This window comes from Ambystoma mexicanum, chromosome 2q (assembly GCF_040938575.1).
Source record: "Ambystoma mexicanum isolate Mex_15411 chromosome 2q, UKY_AmexF1_1, whole genome shotgun sequence".
Lineage (NCBI taxonomy): Eukaryota > Metazoa > Chordata > Amphibia > Caudata > Ambystomatidae > Ambystoma > Ambystoma mexicanum.
In genome coordinates this window covers 405,674,251-405,696,492 of record NC_090924.1, presented here as the reverse complement: position 1 = coordinate 405,696,492, position 22,242 = coordinate 405,674,251, and the positions used below count along the sequence as shown (strand labels likewise).

Sequence of the window (22,242 nt, the reverse complement as noted above, 5' to 3'; positions counted from 1 at the left end):
CAAAGGGGACAGGGACAAGAGAAAACACTTTGGGGTGGAGAAGCAAAGGAATTTGGGGTGGCAACTTTTTAAAGGGAAAACAATCATTACCAATGGACTGAATGGTCTCAATAGACGTACTGGAGTGTCACCTAAGTGGCGTCCCCTGCTCGTGATGGCAAGGGTCCACCTTTGGAGATGATGAATTGCTAGGAAAATTGTGCCACCTACACTTGCAACCTGTGGAATTGTACCGCTGGAACACATTGTGTTAATGATTATTTTGCACTCTGCTGTCTCTACTTCTGTCCCTTCTTAGGAGTGTGAACAAGGAAAATCTATTTTCTTGCATTATGCACCTGAACAAACATGTTCCCTACATTTGTGCAGCAATGAACTGACCCCTTATAAGTGTTGTGAAGAGATGAAGCAGCTCCAATAGAGCATCATTAACAATTTTAAAAACATGGGTGCTTGTATGACCAATTTGGCCCACACCACTAACAATATATATATAGTACCAGCACGGGACCCGTGTGGAGTGGGAGGCTTCAGAGGAGGGCTGCCACATGTGCTCTCCCACTTCCCAGGCCATGAGCAACTACACACCTTCAATGGCAGTTCCAGAGAAAGCAGGCTACACTACAATGAATGACATAGAAGATATTGCTCCATGAGGACATGAATACATGGACAATGATGAAGATTGCTCGACTACATATGACCTGATACAATACATACTGAGAGGCCCGGACAAAGTAATTGTAACATATGGGGAATTGCAGAGCCTTAAGAGTGGAAGAAGAGAGGTGGGAGGACTGCCTGATTGCTTCAAGAAACACCAGTCACCAATACATTGACAGGAGTTTGCAAGAGAAGAATGGGTCGAAAGGCTGCAGGGATGCATAGCACAAGCGCTGCTGACAGTTCCAGTGGAGATGGTGCAGAGAGAGAGAAGGATGAATACATCAAGGAGTGGCAAGAGGTTTAGGCTGCTCACAGGGGTGGAAAACAAGGCAGGCCTCTGTCCAGAATTCCTTCAAGAACAATGCCACTACATTGCCAGGATGAAGGTTCAGTAAGGATTGGAGAGAGAGAAGGCTGCAGACACATCTCAAGGTTAGATGGCGAGAGGAGGCAACAATATTTGCAGGCCACCATTGGGTGGGAAGCTCACATGCAGGTGCCACCTAAATGGAGGAGAAGAATGTACTCTGGTGCCATTGAGCACACCAGCCATTATGGGGGCCCGGAAAGACATAGAAGTGGATGGATTCCCCAAACTGGATGCACAGTGGAGGAAGAAGAGGTTGGAGGGAGAAGAGCTCACTGAAGCTGAACAGTGTGAAGAGGAGGAGATGACCCGGAACACAAACTAACCCAGAAGGAGCTCAAGCGACCTGATGGGGGTGGCAAAGGTGTGGAACCACAAGACACCCATCAGTGAGGAGGGGCTTTGAGTATTTGTGGACAATGTCTAGATCTGCAGGGGGATTGTTGAGGGTGCCTCAAACCCTTGCCCCCCAGCAAACCACCAAGATGAAAGATGCCACCCACTGAAGCAGCCCCACAGACCATAAATGGATGGCAGCCCCAAAGTAATCATGAAGAGGTGACATGGCTGAACACACACATAGAGGCATTGGCTAGTTGCAAAAGAACACACATGAACTGCTTGCTGAAGCCTAAAAGCAACAAACATGAATAGCTATGAAAATAAAGATGGAAGCCACAGCTGCACTGAAAGACATTGGAAAGGCTCAAAACAGAGGGAGAGGCCTAACACACTGATTTCCCTGAGAAACGCAAAGTAGAGCTGGCAGTGAAGTTACTGTGCCCAACCTTGCCAAGTACACTGGGAAAGAGTGTTTCGGGTCAACAGAAAATATAAAACACCTGCCAGGCCGGGCAGCTGAAAATCTTCATAAATGCAAGCAGGGAAACTAAAATTCTATGGTCCCTACATCGTGATCTGAACCTGGGGAACAAGGCCTGTTCAGCAGAGGCAGGGAGAAACTGTTGTTCCCATCAGACTGAAGACAGAAGAAACAAAAATGTAACACAGCATGAAGCTGGAGGCTGGAATACCCTTGCCCAGGGCTAGAGGAGTCAGAGAGGTGGTAACATTGGTGGGAAACAGGCGGGACCTTGGAGCCATTCTCTCCACCCATCATTGTGCTCACATGCTGGTACATTTCCAAAGTTGAGAAGGCTCACACAGGCCTCCTATGGGTAGTGCTAGGCAGAGCTGCCCAATATGACCAGGCCAATCAGATCCTATATCCCCTATAGGATGTAAATCTGTCTATACTGTTCACCCAATCCCAACTCGCCTAAGGTCCGGAAATGTAACTTTTGATTAAAAAAACCTTGCAACCAGCCTGGACCAGCTGTAATGAACTGAGTGTGCATTTGGAAAGTGCAGAAATCCGTCACATTTCTACACTCCTCCATTTCTTGGGCATGGGGGATTTCCCTCAATCCATGGTTTTTAATTCTGCTTCAAATGGCTGCAGGGATGTCTTTAGTGAAGAAAACAAAGAAACCAGCTCCTAACTACAGAATGTGGTTTGGAGTGTTTTCCCTCTCCTTACACAAAGTGTAATATGTGTACTGGTGTTTGAATGAATTGGGCAGATACAATGTTATTGTCCTTAGCAAGTTTGGATAGTTTCATATTGTAAAGTTAGCACGCAAGCGCACACAACCATAAATGTGAGCCTTCCTTACATCGATCCATGCATTTAGATCGGAGCCTAGACAACACAGATGTACGGTAATGCATTTTAAATGCTATGAATATACAAGTGAGACCAAATACAGATGTATGTTGAAATCATTTAATCAAATGTCAAGGGTCTCACAAGCTTTGTCAAGAGAAAAAGATTCTGCAATACATGAAATCAAGAGATCAGACATAGCTCTTTTAAAAGAGGCACACCTTACAATGGTAGAGGCTGGTAAATTACGGAAAGGTTGGGTGGTTTGGCTTCCCTATAGCTACATAGAGTATGGGGAGGGCGGAAGTATGGGGTGGCCATTCGATTTAAAAAATTGCTGCATTGTAGAGTTCTTAAAACATGGCAAAATGGTGAAGGAAGGATTATGTTATCAGAGAGATCTATTGATATATTAAGTTTATACTGGGATGTCTTTATACGGCATCAAGTCCAAAAGTTTGATTTTTCTCATACTTGAATAGGCTACTTTTGAAAACTGGAACCATCCCAAAGGTGTTGGCTGGTGATCAATCATTCGGGTGGACCGGATTTGTCAGCCCAACAGGACAGAGGATTCTTTAAGGTTACGTGGCAAGACCATGATTTAGTTGACACGTGGTGTATTCAACACTGCGCTGGCAGAGAATATACACATAGCGTTTGTATTTATTGCACAAGCACAAGAATGTACTTCTTAGCTGAACGATGTGAGTAGTTGCGACATTCTTCCAGGGGGTATCACTGACCACTTACCCATCTTTCTCCACGTGGATATACTCATAGAAAAACCTGCCATCAGAAGGTGGGAAATAAATGGGGGAACTATGGTCATACAGTAGAAAAAGAGGTTTTACACAGAGCTCCGATTACTTTTCTTGAGCTCAATCAGGATTCTGTTAGATGCTGGCAAATATTTTGGACATCAGCAAAGGCATACCTTAGGGTCAAATTGTTATGGAATTCATCCGCCTCAAAGAAAAGGATGCTCTTACCCAGAAAGCACTAGAAACAACTCACATCTCAGTGTGCTAAATCTCCCTTAGACTTACTGCTTAAAATGTTGCCTAAAGTGAAGCATGATTTGAAAATATCATTTACAAAACAAGTGGCATGTGCATTACTTTGCATCAAACAATCCATTTATGAACAGGAGGAAAAGGCTGGTAGAGTGTTGGCTCACCGACTCAGAAAAGTGCAGGCCCTAAATGCGGTACTATATTTGAATGAGGATTCTTTTATTTCTCACCCCTTAGATATTTTGAATGCATGTTTTACTTTCTGCACACATTTTTATACTTCCAAGAAAAATACTGATTATAAAGTAGAGGAAGAGTTCACAGCCATCATAGTTCTCCAACCTTAGATGATGAAGCCAGAGACATCTTTGGAGGTACCCATTATCAAATTGGAAGTGTCCAATGCCACCAAAGAGATGGCCTCTGGGAAACCTCCTGGAGATGATGGCTGGAGTTCTAGGGAATTTGTGATACCCAGGTAATAAATACCCTTTTACTGAACAGGTGTAATGGAATAGGTCCTGTAAATGACTTCCTTGAGGAACCTCATAACGCTCTGATTACAGTTCTTCTAAAGGCCGGTTGAAAGGTTACTAGATCTTCTCATTTTCAACGAGCATCACTAGTAAATGTGGATGTAAAGATCCTGCACTCCAACTATAAGGATTGCTTCTGCATTTGATGCACCCAGCAGAGCTGTGGAATGCACTCAGCAGGAAGGCCAGGGACAATGTGAGGGGACTCTTGCATGTCCTGTGGCGAGAGAGACAAGTGCAGCCCCTGACTTTAGCACTGTCACTAGTTGCCAAAAAGGCCTTGAACGGTGTAGATTGGGGGCATATGTTCAGTACTATTTCCAGATTAGGCCTGGGTAAAGGCTTTACATACAAAAAGCACTGTATGCAAACCCATCTGCTAGGGTGATATGTGGTGGATGTACGCCTGATGGATTTGATATTAAATGGGGAACAAGGCAAGGGTATCTTTCATCCCCACGTTTTTTTTTTACCAGCCCTGGAGCCATTATCTGCAGCAATTCATCAGAATTCAGACATTGAAGGGCAAACACATGAATGCAGGTGTTACAAAAAGATGACTGAATGCCGACGACAACCTTTTGACACTAAGGGATGCTGCACTGAAATCCATTGAGGCATTCATGTTTTCTGGGCACAAACTGATGTGGTCAAAGTGTGAGGCACTTGCGATCCCAGTGCAGACAACAAAACCTAACCTTCACTTTCAATTTCAGTGGTTATCTAAGGGACTAGACTTAAACCAGTACTGTGCAAGATATTATCTGATAATCTACTAAATGGGTTGAAATGTATACATGAAGAAATGACCCGATGGAAAGAACTAGGACTCTCTCTATGGGGCAAGATTCAGACTGCTGAAATGATTACAGCTGCCAAGTTACAATGGAGTTCATTTTATAAAACAACTTAAATTGTTCTGAGGGCACTGCGTACGTATGCACTTACTTGTAAAGAAAAAAAGGTCCCTTCTGTGCAATTTTCCTAATTTGCACTGCAAAGTACAACAGAGAAGTGCAAAGTGATGGTGGTATGTGTATGCATCTCTTTTGCACTCTGCAGTGCAAAATGAGTAAACGCTGCATGCCATTTATGCTTGGCAGGCAGCGTTTACAATCAATTCCTGTGGAATCCGGCTGTGTTTGCTTGTGTAAAAAGCAGGCGGATTCCATAGGAATCAATTGGATTTAGGCCAGCATGAAAATCCTAACGTTCTGCCCCGCAGTGTCACTTAAGGAGTTAATTGGGTGTAACACCTTTACGCCTGTCTTTCACGCCTTCATTTACGCTCGGGTGGCTTTGACAATGGGCTGCCATATCTCTTCAGTAAGCTTCCACTACAACCAGATCAGAAATGGCTAATGGGGTAGAAAAAGAACTGAAGGATTTCGTAAGGGCTATGTTAGACCTGAATGCTGTGTGCAAACTCCCACTCTTGGGGAATGAAGTGACCCAATTTAGAGTTGTATGGATTATCCTTTCACGTATTGCATCTGGTTAATGCATATGCAGACAGCCATCGGGAACCCCCTGGGCCGATTATAGAAAGAGGGTTGGCTTGTTTTTGTCTGTAAGACAATTTCAATTTTAATGGAAAGAAGTGTAGTGACAACAACCTTATGTTTCAGAATATTCACTCATTCCTCTGTGCATAGGTATCTGTTTTGCAGGGCATAGAATCCCATAGTTTGTTCCTACACTTTGTATTCTTAAAGATCGGAAGTCTTCTTGAATTGCGCATGCGCTCGCTCCTCCATTTTGATCTCCATTTACACTTGAATGCTCCGATATGGAATATTAGCCAATTAAAATCGCAAACGTCTAGTTGGGCTCTGCCACCTGTGAGGCTCTGGGTATGCAAGATATTCGGGAGGGGGGTGGACCATTTCCAGGAATATGCTGTTCCCCTTCCAGGATCTCTCAAGCAGGTGTGGTCTCACCCGCCATCACACAGTGCGGTGTATTCAGTGGAAACGTTGCACTGTCTGCAGCTCCGAGCTAGTGTGATTACTGTCAGGGCACAGCAACAGAATCACTGCAGTGACTGTTGGCTATAATCTCTTTCTACAGGGAACGTGATGACTCCACCTCGTCTGCCCTACCTGAAACGTGGGGAAAGGAATTGAACGTCATCTTCGCTGATAAGGAATAGCAGTCCATATTAACTAGTCCAATAACAGGCTTGAAAAAGGCCCGTTTACAATTAATGTAATTTAAAAAATATTACACCACGGGCAGTGGACACCACAGAGACTCTCTCTAAAGCTGGAGGTTTTGGAGAGGGTGAATGTTGGCGATGTACAGAGAATGATCGATGGCCGGTGAAGGCACTCGTGGTAGCTGAACGATGCATTCTCAGACCTTGGGGCAGACCTATAATAGCAGAGGTACCTGTGTGGAGGGTGGAATTGTGTGGCTGATGGAATTATCGAAAATAGCTTCACACAAAAGGGTGATTTATAGGCCAAAAGTTGAAGAACCCCACATATCTTGTGATATGGGGCGATGTTGTTTGTCATATTACATCAGACAAAACCTAAGTGGACGATAGATGTTAACAGTAAGGTTGTCTTATAATTTGAGTTTCTGAAGACCAGCAGCCATTCCTCTGTGTATTCTTCGCATTGCTCCATTGTATTAATTTGAAATATAACATTTTAATGATGGAAAATAACAATATGAAAAAGAAAACTCCTAGCTTGGCTCGAGGAGTAGAAATATGAAATACCTCTGTGCACAAGGGTCTGTTCTGCAGGTCACAGAATCACACAGTTTCTACTCCCCCCTATGTATTCTACAAGGATGTAGGTCTTGTTGAATTATGCATTTCAGGGTACAGCCTGGAAGGTATTCAACATTAATGTTTTGGTACCAGCCAAATCCTTCTCTGGCTGCTTGCTATAAGTACTTCATAGCAGTGCTGGTAGTTAAAGTATAGGGGTGAAGATGTGGTGGGAGTAGGGTGCACCAACAGCTAACCCTGGTCGCAGAGATTTGCAGGCCACCTGAACCAACAATGTGGGGCTGGTGCACAGGCGATACTGTATTCATGATTATCTGATGGGTAATTAAAGGTTTCTGTGGCAGCACACCGTTTCCTTGCCCACGCTGCCGCCTTATCCCATTGGTCCTTTAAAACGGCAGCTAACTCTGCACCAGTAAACTTCTCAGCTCGATATGAGGCTACTGAGCTCCACAGCATGCTTAACTTAATATGCACTTTGGTCTGGCATGACAAAACCCACCCATTTCTGCATTGTGTGTCCATTATTTTGTGGCTGCAGGTCATCTCCTATAATATTTCATGTCCTGGTATTCCGCACACATTTTAAAAGTAGTGATCATTCTGTGTTTCTCCGAGAGGCAGAGAAAGCGCTCAGCGAGGCACATCCGCGCTCCTTGTATACCATTACACAAAGCAAGAAGGCAGATCTTGTAATCGACTTTGATATTGAACTGTATAACCCACTGCTTGCCAAATCCTAGCTCTTGTGATTCATCTGAATTAGAATAGTTTAGTGGTCCACACACAGCTCTGCACATGCTTCTCAGTACTGAGCGACACCACCATCTGCCATTTCACTACTAGTCCCAGGCCCATGTCACCCATCTAACCTCAACACTCAATAATATTTGCTTCAGCACCTGACGTTATCCTTGCACCTCACTGATGACCTGCAGAACCTTCCCCTGCTATTGATGCAAGCATCTATGTGAAAGCGCATTTGTCCTGACTTGCTTCCTGCCCTGTTATCCCTGTACTGAGACAACACATAGGGTTTCCAATCCACATCAATCCTGACTTGCAGCACCTCATTGTTTTAAGAATGAACACACACACCACACACTCGAATGCACACGCGTGCATCTTTGTAATCGAGCTACATCCCCAGCCTCTACTGTTCCTGCAGTAGAAATAGCGAACCCCCCTGCCATTATACATCTGTGCAGGGTCCCCCACCTCCCCCGCCATTGAAGATGTGACTCACACAAACCTACCCAGCAGCACCCATGCGGTTCTGACACTGTGACAGCTGCGCGACGTCTCCTCTTACCTCAATGATGTGGTCCTTGCCATCCTTGCCATGCAGGGCTTCCACTGCACACATGTCCAAGCCCCCGAAGATCTCCGAGCAGGTGTCCACCCAGAGCTTGTACCTGAAAGTGACAGGGAGAGGAGGGATATCAGAATGGAAGGACCAGCAAGAGGCTAGCATGCTATGTTCCTGGCAGGACTGGACATGGCACCACAAACATGGGACCACTTCTTGCCTTCATTTTTAATAATGTCAAACTTGTGCCAACCAGTGTGTTCCCACAACTTCTCCATTGGAAATAGGTCCCGGATATGTAAGTGGAAAGCTGGTTCAATGAAATTGGAAACAAACAACAATGAAGAGTTGCGTTTAAATCAAAGGATGGAGTGGAAGACAAAGTTAAATGGAACATATTGAAATAGATGATAAATGAATGTCTTGAATGTAACAACTTGTACTTGTTACCTTACGAAATTGTCCACTGGCCTGATGGTAATTTCTTGGATAATGGATAGAAGCCCTTGTATGTGGGAGATCCAATGAGAGACCTTGTTTGGCAATGTTTCTCTATCTTCCCTTTACCCCCCTTTGCCAACTTAAAAGCATTCGTTTAAATGACAGCTCTTTGGGTAGGTTACCTAATGAGTAAAGCAACTTTTCATGTGGAAAAGAACTGTCAGATTATTTGGATAATAGCAGATCTAAAAGTGCTAACTGGAATGTTTTACCAGGCCGAGAGTGTGATGGGCCAGCCCATCCACCATGGGCCACGGGCACGGGTGTTGCTAGGCCTGGAAAAGATCTGGGGCTAGGTAAATGTCAGGACTGTTGGGCCTGGGGGCTAGCTAGCCTTTTGGTTGTAGCTTCTGAGATTTTATCTGGTGCTACAACCAAAAGACCTGGGGCTATAGCCCCCTCAGCCCACCCCCCCACCAACGCCTCTTGCCATAGGTGTCATACCCTGTTTCTTTGTTGCAATGTATCAATGCTGTTCAATAATGGCTGAAAGGAAACTTCAGTATTCTGATTTCGACTGTCGGGGGGTTTCCATGTGTTAATAACCCCACAAAAATATCGCAATACAAAAATATTGCCATATTTTTGGAGCGATATTGAGGCATGGACCCTGTGGGGGACACCCCCGCAAACCCCACATTATTTTAAAATGTGCGGGAGACACCCCCGCAACTCCTGCTCCCACAAATTATCCCCCCAAAAATATTGCCTATATTGTTCCAGATGACCATATATACAGTGATATTTTTTGTGTGGATAACATGTAAGGATACCGTCGGGGGTCACCATAACTGAGCGTGCTGAGCAGGGGTGTTGCTAGATCTGGAAAAGATACGGGGCTGCGCATTTTTTGGGACTGTGGGCTAGCTAGCCTTTTTGGCTGTAACCCCTGAGCTTCTGTCCGGGGATACAACCAAAAGACCCGGGCTATAGCCCCTTCAGCTCCCCCCACACCTGTAGCAACGCCTCTGATGCTGAGGTACCCCTGTTACTTAAAGACGTATTTCCATCTACAGAGCTTCTTACCCAGTTAGCAACATTTTCAGCACTGGTGTCACTACCAGACGGGAAACTGCCAAATCAATGTTACTGTGCAGTCCCTTAATTGTCAGTATAATTCCCCTCAGGGACTGACAGTTGAGGCAACTGGTACTTATTTTGCTGGACTAAGCCGGGGGGTTATTCTTACACGTCCAATCCACTGCAATTTCTTCATTTACTGAGTTATAGCCTATTGACGCAGCAGTGAAAAACCCTGTGTTTATTGGGTCGTATGTAACATTTGTTTCTCCATCGCCCACACCCGGGGCATCCGCTAAAGGTCAGATGCACTCAGCGATAATAATCAGGCCATCAGAGGGAGGTAAACATTTTTCTAGATCTTTAACTAAAGACCCCACTTGATTACTGTGTATTTACACATGCAGAAACAATCATTCTGGCCGCCTTCTTGTTTTATTTTGTGAGGTATTTCCAGGGTCGGACTGGGACAAGAAATAGGCCCGGACACCCAAAAAAAAGTGGCCCACCCCTCGCCTCAAAAAACTGGCCCACCCCTCGCCTCAAAAATGTGGCCCTCAAAACATCACCCGTGAATCGCATCAATTCACGACTTTACAGAAAATGCTACCCCAAAAACTCACACCTGGATAAATTGCCCTTTGCAATATGGTGGGCAACTTTTCAAAATGGCTCCGCAGGACACTCTACGTGCGGAAGCTGTCTGGGTCCAAGACAATGCACTAATATTCAAAAACCCCGGAAAACCGGGCCCCAATGCCTTGTGACCATCCCGTGCAATATACAAAGTAAAAACGGTGCGCCGATCGCACTGCCATAATAAAAACATTGCGTTATCCACCTGTGCCATCCAATCAACCTTGGTACCCTTACGGAAAGGGATCTCCATAGATGCATGTCAAAATATTCTAATTGCCAAATCAATTGCATTTCAAAATTGCCATTTCCGGAAACACAAAGGGTAGCACTTATCAGTTGTGCCACTAATATTTCTGAGTTGCCTTGCTGCCCCAAAAGATACTGTATGTGTTCAACAAATCTCACATTACATGAAACCCTGAACACTGAGCCGCGATGCACGGTCAACCTCCGGTGCAACAAACAAATTATAGTGGTGCGGTGCCCGCACTGCACTCATTAAAACATTGCATTTTCTACCTGCTGGCAGCCGATCCACACTGGTACCATTCCAGAAATGGAGTTCCATTAACTAAATGATGTTGTTGCAATAGTCTTCTGCTTGAATTTGCTTGCATTTAAAATCCCTCAACAAAAGCCAGCAAAAAGAGCGCGTGGCCGCCATTTATTTCACTGAAGGCTACACCCTTCCCCCAAACCTGATCACAAGATCATATTTATTAGTATTTTTTCCCTTGCCATAAACTCTCCGTTAAGCTAGCCCTGATTTCGGGACACTGTCAAGTGCCCATAGGGAACTCTGGAGATTCTACACCCTGGGCCTCTTCTGTGGAATCCTGGGTTATTTACACATTTTCTCATACCACAAGGGTTGGGCTTGCTGAAAATGTGTAATATGGGGCCACTTTTAAAATTATTTCCAGGGCCTCTTTTAGTTCCCAGTCCACCCATATAAGGCCTTTTTTGGTAGGCACATGCCTGCAACTTTGAAGGGTTGAATTTACAAAGTTGACTCGTCTTGAAAAATCAAACTGCTCACGTCTTCAGTGTGCGTTTGGGCTATGAAATGCCCCGTCGGCCCTAAAGTCAATAGACAAAATTAATTCTCACTTGGTGTAGCAATGGAGGTCTTCAGGAACGACAGAAATTTGGAAAAGGACAAGATTCTAACGTAAGTTCTTTGGCAGAAGGCGATCTCGGCTTTCCAAGACTTTAGAATGGTCTGGTTCTTTCTTATGCTTGACAGTGACCCTGCCTGTCCAACACATCGCTAATGCTGAGTGTTTGGGTCCCTGATCTGTCATAGATGTGGCTTTTCCAACACACAGATTTGCAACTAAATGCTCTACCATTTACAGGCTTGCTGGCAGAATCTTGAAGGCCCATTTATGAATCTGGTGGTAATTATGAATAGGGGTCGCAAGGGATGTTTACTGCGTGGGTTACATAGAAATAACTACCGCTTGCCCTGCGTTTGGGTTATTTATGTTGCTACTACATAGAAAGCACTGCTTGTGGTAAATATGAGTTATGCCACCCATACAGTACTTTACCTTCTGTGGTAAATCTCCCAACGCATAATTAGGCAATATTTCAAAAATAGGAGGTATGCCAACATAGGCCCAATGTAGACCCTTATATTTGACCTTATATTTAAAGTAAAGCAACAGTAAAAAAAAAAACGTCTAAACCCTGAAATAGCACGGACGCTTAATAGATTTACCACCTTGCTTTGTGCCCCCTGACGTGCCCCGAGCGACCAAATGATCTGGCGCCATCTTTCTGAGCCAGGATGGAAATGCCTTGTCAAGAAAATAAAAGACTCCACCTCGACAGTCCTGGACCTGATGATACTGTTGCAGTAGGTGAAGACTGGGTGCGAAATAGCACTTAGAAGCCAGGCAAATCTATGAAGGTCTTCACAATGAGCAAGGTGCAACACCACATCCCATTTGACATGAAAGTGTGCCCTGATGGGAGCCTTTCAACCCAGCAGACAGTTGGTGAGCTATCCTTTATGTGAACAGTGCATCACCGACATGGACTGCGGAACTGTGCATTTCTTTTGCAAAACTTCAGAGAGACAGAGACACATACATGAAGCAGTCATTTTCCATGGTGACTCTATGGCACATTAGACATTGGCTGGCAAGCGCCCCATCTTGAGACCAAGCCAGGGCACAAGTCCTTATTCACAACTGAACCTGGACTACCAGAACGATCACCAGCACTAGAGACCACTCTACATAGACCGTTCATGAGAAGAAGACCCCCTTCACCCCTATTGCCTGAGCAGTCAGAAGTGAGAAGCTTTTACAATGGTTTGTCATGTTTTCGTTTTGTGTTATACGGTTACAACTTTCAGGGAGAGGATACCTCAAGCACAACACAACACGCTGGCCGTGAGAAAAGGATGTCATGTGTCATGGATTTTTTTCCCTCGGTGGGTTAACTCAGCCCTTAACCATCCCCCTAAATCCTCAAAAGAAAGCCCCATGTCGATAAAATAAGTACCACATTCAGGTAATAACGTTGGCTTACTAACTAATTTAAAAGTGTCGCATTTAATCACTTTGTAGACGAAGTGCCTGACAAATGCTCTTGGAAAAATGGAGGAGCACCTCATTAACTCCCCCTGGGCCTGTGAACTCCGAGTCTCACAAGTACAATTACAGACCAAGCATTTTATGTTAATACATTTGTTTTTCTTAATTGGTAGAGGTTCAGTTATTTGTTTTGTGGATGTTAAACCACAAAGTGACCAAATAAACCTGAATGCAGTCGGCAAAGTTCTTCTACTAGCCGAAGTGAAGGTAAGTAGTGTAATGCTTACTACTACTTTTAGGCACAAGGATTTTGTCAAGTGACCGAGGGCACCGAGATGTAATGTCTTGTGATGATCATAACAGAGACAAGGCCAGGAAAAAACATGCTATTACTGCAATTTGCAAAAAGCAAAATACTTGTAGATCCTGCCTACCATTGGGGTATGCCTGCCACCTGCAATCGGAATCGCTGGGACACAGAAATCCTGGCCCACGCACGCTGCCGACAAAAGCAGCTCACTGTGGCGGCACTGGCGGCGGAGAGCAGAGTCTGAGACTGTAATACAAATCACTGGGCGGGAGCAGGCTGAGGCAGCCTCGGCTCTGCCCAGCTCTGCTGCTCCCTCCCAGTGTTTTGTAACACTGACTGCTGCTGGCGCCATGGTGTTGCGGGTTGCGGCGGGCCGGCAGGGCTGCAAAGGATCAGGATCTGTAAGTTACTTACAGATCCTTTGCAACTTGCGCCTGGCGAGGTCCTGGGGGCCGATTCCTGAAGTGAAGCCCACGCCTGGGCCTGAGTACGGCCCAGGCGTGGGCTTTAAGAACCGGCCCCCAGGGCCTCTAAAATGATTTCGGCCCGGCCACGGGCCGAATGGCTGACAGGTCAATCCGACACTGGATATTTCAGACAAGGACAGGTTATCTACAGCAATGATTTTACTCTGACAGGGTTTTTTGTGAAATTAGACAAGAACATTTTGGGACTTTCTTATTAAAAGTGATTTTGCTTTGTCTAAACTGAGTTTGCCCTTGCTTGCCTGTCGTATTGTTTAAGTGTTTGTCTTCTATGTGATAAAAATCATTGCCTAGAACCTCTGTTTCATACAAAAAGTCACTTGCCACTTTAATAGGAAGAATTGCAGATGTTAGTATCTTCTTATAATCTGGGGATGTAAGGTCGAAGCAGGTCCTTTTTTTCTTCGACATTCCTAATAGGTCCCAATAGGTCGCTAATAAACCCCACTCCTCTTTCCTCTCAAGGTGGCTAACCTTGTACAGGCAACCTCCAGTCAACCGCCGGCCTGCTTGACCACAATGGGCGCAAACTGCGGCACCTGTTATCAGAGTTTGTTCATTAACCCCCCATAGGGAGCTACTGTAAGTGGCTAACAGATCAGCCATGGCGAGATGATTTACTCAGCCACTTCATATGCTGCTGAGACAGAGCTCCCCCTGCCAAACCCATAAGAGCAATATGGGGATCCGTCTCCGAGCTCTAACTCTTCCCATCGATTGTACAAAGGGGTACCTACCCTTTTTCCTAAAGTGAGCAAGAAGGAGGAAGCAGCAGAGATAAAAATATAAATATCTCAAATCTAAATGTTAAAAATAAGAGCGACACTTAGGCAGCAATTAAACAGCAACCAGCTTAGCCTCCCATAAATCATACGCAATCCGTGAAATGGAACGTATGGGCTGTTCACAACATATATTCTCCTCCACCTCTAGAATTTAGTGGATTGAATATAAATAAGAAGGCAAGAAATATAAAATGCTCTCCCTACTCCTATGCCAGTTCCCTACCCCATCGCCTGCAGATCATGAAGAACCAACGACCCGTGAAAACAGCAGAAGGTGTCCAATGCAAGACTAGATACCCTAACATTACAAGGCGTGTTAGGGAAGATTTTGTAAAGTCCAGCTGGTGTGGAACTTCATAAGGCTTAGCTCTTGGTGTTAGGCACCCAAATCTTAAAATAGGCCTGTACTACACGAGTCAGTGGAGTGGCTGAGCGGCCAGGCGTATCTTAGGAGGGGTAATGTGAGCTGTAGAACCAATAATGCAGGTGAGTAGTTTCTTTCTATACTAAATATTTTCCAGCACACAGAGTGACGCCAACAAAGGTCAGTATTAGCGCTTATTTCTGTTTACTGTTACAACATTGAGATGGGGAGGGAAAAGGGTTACAGTCAAAGTAGAACACACTGTAGCAACTGGTTAAATAGGTAGTTTCTTCCAGAGGGATGTAGGCAGTCTTTTATCCCAGAAATAATAATGTCAACAATTAAAACATGTAAGGGAACAAGCACTGCCAAAGCCAGCAGGGTTCAGAAGAGGCGCTTTTAGGAAACCAGGAAAGCCAAAGTCAATGGGACAGTTCCAGATCTGATGTAGCTTTCCTTAGAAAATGTTAATCAAACAGTCAGGAGTTCTTTGAGAAATTACAGGAGCTCAAGAGGAGCCTACCGGGTAGATTACAAGCTGGGAGGCCTGCACAGGTGAGTTGAGGTCAACTCTAGATGGGTGAAAATAGATCTTCCCAAGCCAGAAAGCACTACAAATGGCAAAAGGTAGTTTTACCCCAAATCCCACAGTACCTTAGAATTGAAGAAGAGGTTTCCCTTGGTCGTGGTGATGAAAGGGGGGACGTCTGTTGGGCTTCTGCAACAGCACCCTGAAGAGGGCCTCAAAAGCAATGGATTCCACTCAATTCTGTGGCTCTTTGTGGTTTTTGTGCCTTTTTCTCAGCGTCTAGAAAGAACAAATACCTCTGGTTGGATTCTCCTCGGCCCCTCTGTCCTGAACTCTTGTGCGGGGCCTCTGGACAAATAATTCCTTTTTCTGGAGGTCCAAGGGTTCTCACAATGTTTTGGCTGGATTCGTTCTCTGGAAGACAATGCACTTGATAATGGTCAGGTGTCCCCGGCCATTGGGATTTTGTAGCCTCGAAAAGTCGAAAAGTCGCAGCAAGTAGGGGGATGAGCCAAAGTGAAGCTAGTCTCGAGGCTAGTTGGTTCCACCAGCCCAAGGGAGAAAGTCGTCCTGCACGGATCTTCCCTGTCGAAACGAAAACGTCGTCAGCACAGCTGCAAGGCTTCACTGGTGCTTCTGTGGTCCTGGAAGGCGCTGCTGGCATCTCTGCTCATCCTTTTCATCTGATCTCTTTTTCCAGTGATCCCCTGTGTCTTTAGTCCAAAGGTCCTCTCCCTTTTATGCCAAATCCCATTCATTCACTGCCCAAGGCTGTCAATCACCTGGGGGGGTGGCTGTCCTCCAGGACGACCAGCCAGCCAGTCAGAACTGGTTTCAGTCAGGCACACCTAGAGACAAAGGACAGTGAAATTTCAGGACTCTCCCTCACTTCCTGCCTTTCCAGACACACTTGAGCTTGGGCGGGCTTCAGAGCTGAAGCCCACCAAAGGCAAAACACACAAAGGACTCAAACGTAGTTTAAACAACAGAGTAAAACCCCAGAAGGAACAGACAAACAAATGGCGAAAAAAATAATACAGGGGCCATTTTGGAAAAATGGTCACCCATTGGTGCTGTACTGCAGCTGAGAAAGCAGCGTGCTAGTACCCTGCACAAAAGGTAGTAAATTGAAACCACTGCCACCAGCCATTCAAGTTACTCAGTGTGACAAAATGCTACATGAGAAGTAGGATAAGAGTTACTATGTAACCCCCCCCCCCACAACACTCCACATAGGGTGGTGTGTGCTGGACCCACAAAAGAGAAAGGGAAGTAAGATAAAAGTAATCTCACTATTCTTTGGCACAGTAGTTCACACAAGAAAATGCATTTAAACATTAGGCACTGCAAAGAGGGTGCTGTGTGTCACTGTGCGAAAAGCAGAGGCCTATGGAGTTTACTAGACTCCATTAAACAGGTGGTTCCCATTGTTTTCAGATTAAATGTATCTAATAATATGCACTGAATTCTCTCTTGGGTAAACTACACATCCACACATAGGACTATCAATGGCATTGTATCTCCCCTCCCAGTCCGACAAACCCCTCTTCAGGTTCTGGTAGAGGCCAAGCACCTCCAACATTCAGAGGCTAGTGGGTGAGATGTAATCACACAGATATAAGCCCTACCCTACAGAGAGCTTTATGCAGTGGGCTCAGATGCTCCCAGCTACAACCCAGCCCTTCCAGCTTAAAGGGTGAGCCAAAGACACAGTGCCTTCAAGGACCACACAGACCACAGTCAAACTGTCTGGCTAGACTGAGCTTTTCCACGCAGAATCCTGTGGAAAAGAACAATTATCTAGTCTAGAAAGCACAATCAGCGGGACCCAAGGTGCTGACCACACTGCTGAATTGAGAGACAGAAGCAGATGAATCCCCCAATGGCACGTGCAGCCTTCCTAGGAATCTGCCCACGGTCAGTTTAGGAGCCCATGACCCTGATGGACCAATGATTGCTGGGTCACTTTACAATCCTCTATGATTTACTCCCAATGACCCATTCAAACGGCTGGATCGGCCCGGTCTTATCTTCTGGCTTCACCAGACTATCTGGCAATGGCTTCCTGGAGGACAATTTCTCTGTGAAGCCAACTTTAGGGGGACACAGCGGATACTGGCAGCACTCCAAAGAGGTTCCACTAGGGGCTACGTAGATCTCTCACCGAGGGACGGAGTTCATTACACATGTCTGCCATGTCCGCGCATTCCCTCCAAACAACATGTCCCTCAGACTGGGGCCTACTCTGTTGCAGTCTTACTGAACATTCTCTTTCACACACCTCAGCCCTATCACACTGTTGGAAATTGCATGGTGCACTTGATTAATTACAGTGCCTTAAACAACATATATTCTTTAGAGCAAGTTCTACCTTCTTTTCAGGTGCTAAAGCCCGGGCTGCTTCAGCTCGATCCTGCAGACTTCCACGCCTGGTAATTCTGCCCAGCAGGTAGTTCACAAGTGGCAATTAAAAAAACTCTAAGCCCTCTTAGACACACACAATGAAATTGCTTGCTAATGCAAGTGACAATGCTGTTTGCTTTCTCTACTGGATCTCCTAGGACTTACGACATGGTTGACCATGTGGTTCCTGTTCCCGTTCTTTTCACTCATATGTGGCCAAAGGGCCAAGCCTTTCACTGGTTTTCTTCCTGTTTTGCTGGGTGTTCACATCTTGCGAGGATGAGGGTCCTCCAGGTAGCTGAGGAGGACCTGGCAGAAGGATCAGGCATCTTTACCCCCAGTACACGGCTGGTCCCCAATTCTGTCTAATGGTGCCTTCATTGGCTAATGTCTTCTGGCTGAGGGACTCTGTGCCATAGAAGATTGGGGTATGCATGAATTTCCTTAACATCCATTTAAAATAATGTTTTTATTAATAGTAGCTTCTTCTTTATCCCCTCCGTCGATTCCTGGATCCCATTTCTATATTCTTTGGGCATATCCCCCGTTTGGTCCGCTCTTGTGGTTTTATTGGTAATTTGTCTTTGAACTTTCACCCCAATAGTGGCAAACTGGTGCAAGCTAGCTCATATTAGTTCACCTTTTTTATACTTCTGAATAATTTTCTTTACCTTTTTGAGTGGGAAAGATCCCTGCTATCACGTCTGGAATTCTGATGTGCAGCCCTTAGGCTGGTCATATTACGTATCATATTACGTATCAATGGGAGGAATGCCATCTCGTGTGGCTGCACGTTTCACTTCATCACTCCTATTTGATATCACTTACTTTGGTTACCCCTTCATTTTAGAAATCAATTTAAGTTGTGCTTTTGTGACTTTTTGGAATCTTGTCATAAAAGAATGGAGCATATTGCAGCCAAACTCTGTCTGACTAAGGGTTCCATGGAAATGCGAGGAAAGAAAGTCTTGCGGCTGGGTAATGCAAGGTTGTGCCAAATCAAACTGTTAATTCACAGTTTTCTGCAGCTGTAGCGTTTCCTTGGAACTCTTGAGCCGGAGGCCCCGTCTCATGCATTCTTTGCTGGCCTTCAGCAAAGCATTAAAAACTCAATTCTGTAACCAGGCCCTGCTCCATATTAGATTTACGGGATGTGCTTGTTCTAGTAGGCCCATTGTGTACCCTTTGTATGCCCTTTACATTATGTATAGTGAAGGTGAAAGCTATCATCCATATAAAAAGTGAAGATTCTATGGTTAATAACTTTTGAGCCGTAGGACGTATCAGCACAGTCTTTGAGATTCCTATATTAGGGCCTGGGTCACCCAGGACTGGAATGTTTCGTGTAAATCCGTGTTATGATTCAAAATATGTGAAGGGTAAAAAAAGGGTGTGTTTTTCACTTTTCTATTCATCAATTTTGGCTCACGTGCACAGCCCAAACCGCTGGAAGGATTTGAGTCAAATAAGAAACAAGGCGTGCACGAAGCGCGTGAAGGAAATTCTTTCATGTTTTGGCAAAAATCCATTCAGTAGTTTTTTTTTTGGTGCAGAGCGGGGTGCCCCTGTCGCCAAAATGTTTGTCATTTCTCCCATGATACATTGCTGTTGTCAAGCTTTTTCAGTTTGGAAAATCTGCAATTACGCGATTCGAGAATCAAGTTCCGAATCAACATTGGAAAGTTCTCTAAAATGATGTAAAGGGTGTTAATTAGGGAGTTTTGAGGTCAAGGAGCACGTGAGCAGGGTGAGAAAAGATGATTGGTAAAGGTTTGGGTCTTGGGATAGAGTAGTTTCTTATTTTCTGAACATTTTGCCAAGATCGAGTAGCGGCACGAACGGCAAAATGAAAGAGTAAATACTTGTAAACTGTGATACATTGAGATGCTGGAATAATCAGTGTGTTGCTAGTTAGGGAAGATGATATGATATGATATGGCATTTGTAACGCGCCTATACACAAGTGTTTCAAGGCGCGACGAGACAGGGAGGGGGGAACAAAGGGAAGACAGACAACGATCCTACTAGGCCAGGTGTCATTCAGATAGCACAAGTGCATGGGTGGAGGGAAAGGGAAAATTGCAGGGGGAAAGGGAGGGGGGAAGTGCAATACAGGGTAAGTAGAAACAAACAAATAAATAAAAGGGCCAGTTGGTGGCAAGTGCAGGGTAAGTGCAGACAAGTGCTGGGAAGGGGGGCTGTAGGGATACAGAGACAGTCCCGCAGTGCAGGGGTTGCCAGGGAGGCAGTGCAAGTGGAGAGTGGCTGGGCCAAGGACTGAGATCGGTGAGGGTGGCCCAGTTGCAGATTCAGTGCAGTTTCAGTCAAGAATTTAGCAGGGGACAGGGGGAGAGAAAGCAGAAGCAAAGAGGAAGGTTTTGAGGTGCTTCCGGAACCGGAGATGGTTCTCCTCAAGTTTCAGGGGGGCAGGAAGGCTCTTCCAGAGGGAGGCCCCTGCCGAGGAGAGAGATCTACCCCCAACTCATTGCTTGGAGAAGCGGCTGACCCTGAGGGAGTTGGAGACGGATGAGCGAAGAGCTCGAGAAGGAAGATATTTAGGAAGAGAGAGTTGAAGGTATTTAGGCCCCAGACCCCAGAAGGCCTTGTGGACAATGCAGAGGGTTTTGAACTTAATCCTCGCAGCCACTGGGAGCCAGTGTAGAGATTTCAGTCCTGGAGAGATACGGTCCCTGGGCTTGAGGCCAAGGACAAGTCTTGCAGTCCTGTTCTGGATAACTTGCAGAGGGCGGAGAGTAGAGGCAGGCAGATTTAGATAGAGGCTGTTACAGTAGTCCAGCTTCGAGAGAACCAGGGCTCGGCAGACAGTGAGCTTCTGGTGGAAGGAGAGGAAAGGAAGAAGACCTCTGAGGAGGTGCAGCTGGTAGTGTGACTTCTTAGAGACGTCAGATATGTGAGGAGAGAAGGAGAGTGTGGAGTCGAAGATGACCCCTAGGTTTTTTGCCATGCAGGTAGGAGCAGGAAGAGGGCCAAGAGAGGCCGGCCAGAGAGCTGCAGGGAAGGAGGGAGTGGGTGTGCCGATGAGTAGAATCTCAGTCTTACTGGCATTAAGGCAGAGGTCATTGGCGGCACACCATTCCTGGATAGCAGACAGACAGTCAGAGATGAGGGAAGGAGTGGAGGAGGCCGAGGGTAGCCTGAAAATGAGCTGGGTATCATCCGCATAGCACTGAAAGTTGGGGCAGAGAGCGGCGTTGTGGTGGGCAAGGAGTGCCAGATACTGGTTGAACAGCCAGGGAGAGAGGTTAGATCCCTGGGGGACACCACAGGTAGAGAAAAAGATGTCAGAGAGGAAGGACCCCAGTTGGACCTGGGAGGGTCGAATGGAGAGGAAAGAGGACAGCCACGCCAGCGCCTGACCAGTGATACCCAGGTTATCACGGAGACGGTTGAGCAGGATGGCATGGTTGACAGTATCAAAGCAGAAGAGAGATCGAGCAAAATGAGAACACACGGAGTGTTGGAGTCAAGGTCCCAGAGCAGGTCCTCACGGATGTTCAGGAGAGCAGTTTCCGTGCTTCTGGTAGCTCTGAAGCCAGATGGTCATGAAGACAACCAACAGATTCATCATGGAGATTAAGCTGAGTATTTTAAGATGATTAAGATGAGTATTTTAAGTTAATTTAGGACGTTTTTGTTGAAAATACATATTAAAAATGCTTTCTAAATTAACTTAATATGTGTAGGGGGTTTTATTAAGGTGATTTAACATTCTGCTTTTGTGTATTGAGATCGAGAACTTTTTTATTTTATATGTTGGTGAATATAAAGTGTGCCACTGAAACACATTTATGTGCGAGCCGGGGTTACATTTTGTTTTGTTTTGATTGGATGAGGTTTTCATGTGATCTGAAGGATCGCTCCTCGATTCAGTGTTCTCTTTGAAGTTATTATCGAAGTTGATTTTAGAACTGTTTAATGTTTGATTTGTTTGAGGGAAGGATGTGAGGGGTATAAAAGAGGTGGATTAGTGTTTCAGTTTTGGGGAAAGGGCAGTGGGCACTGTGAGAAACTTGAAGGTGTCTCACCCGCTAGTCCCCAGGGATCTGTCATCCTGGTGGCCAGGACACGGCCATCGCTATTGGATCCAGTTCCTGGGGGTGGACCAGTGGGTGATGATCACCTGGATGAGGGGTCTTTGGGGAGTGGAAGTGTGACAAAGAGGGTTGAGACATGGTATCCTTTTCCCTGTAACACCTTTTCCACATCCTACCCTGACGGTTATTTAGAAGCTCTGCCCCCCAACCCCCTTTTCTCACACAAACACTTTCTTACACGATAACAGACAATGGACTAACACCAGAGCCATTTACCTGGCATGTCCCAATACACGGGTCAG

The 22,242-nt window shown here is 45.5% G+C and overlaps 1 protein-coding gene across 2 annotated transcripts in view; it reads right to left on the bottom strand.

Moving 5' to 3' along the window:
• SYN1 (synapsin I) overlaps window positions 1-22,242 on the bottom strand; it is a 731,549-nt gene that overhangs the window by 54,588 nt on the left and 654,719 nt on the right. For both annotated transcript variants that reach the window (XM_069647426.1, XM_069647427.1), the window contains exon 10: window positions 8,307-8,409. In XM_069647426.1, coding sequence (XP_069503527.1) covers window positions 8,307-8,409 — 103 coding nt within the window. The remainder of the gene's footprint in view (window positions 1-8,306; window positions 8,410-22,242) is intronic.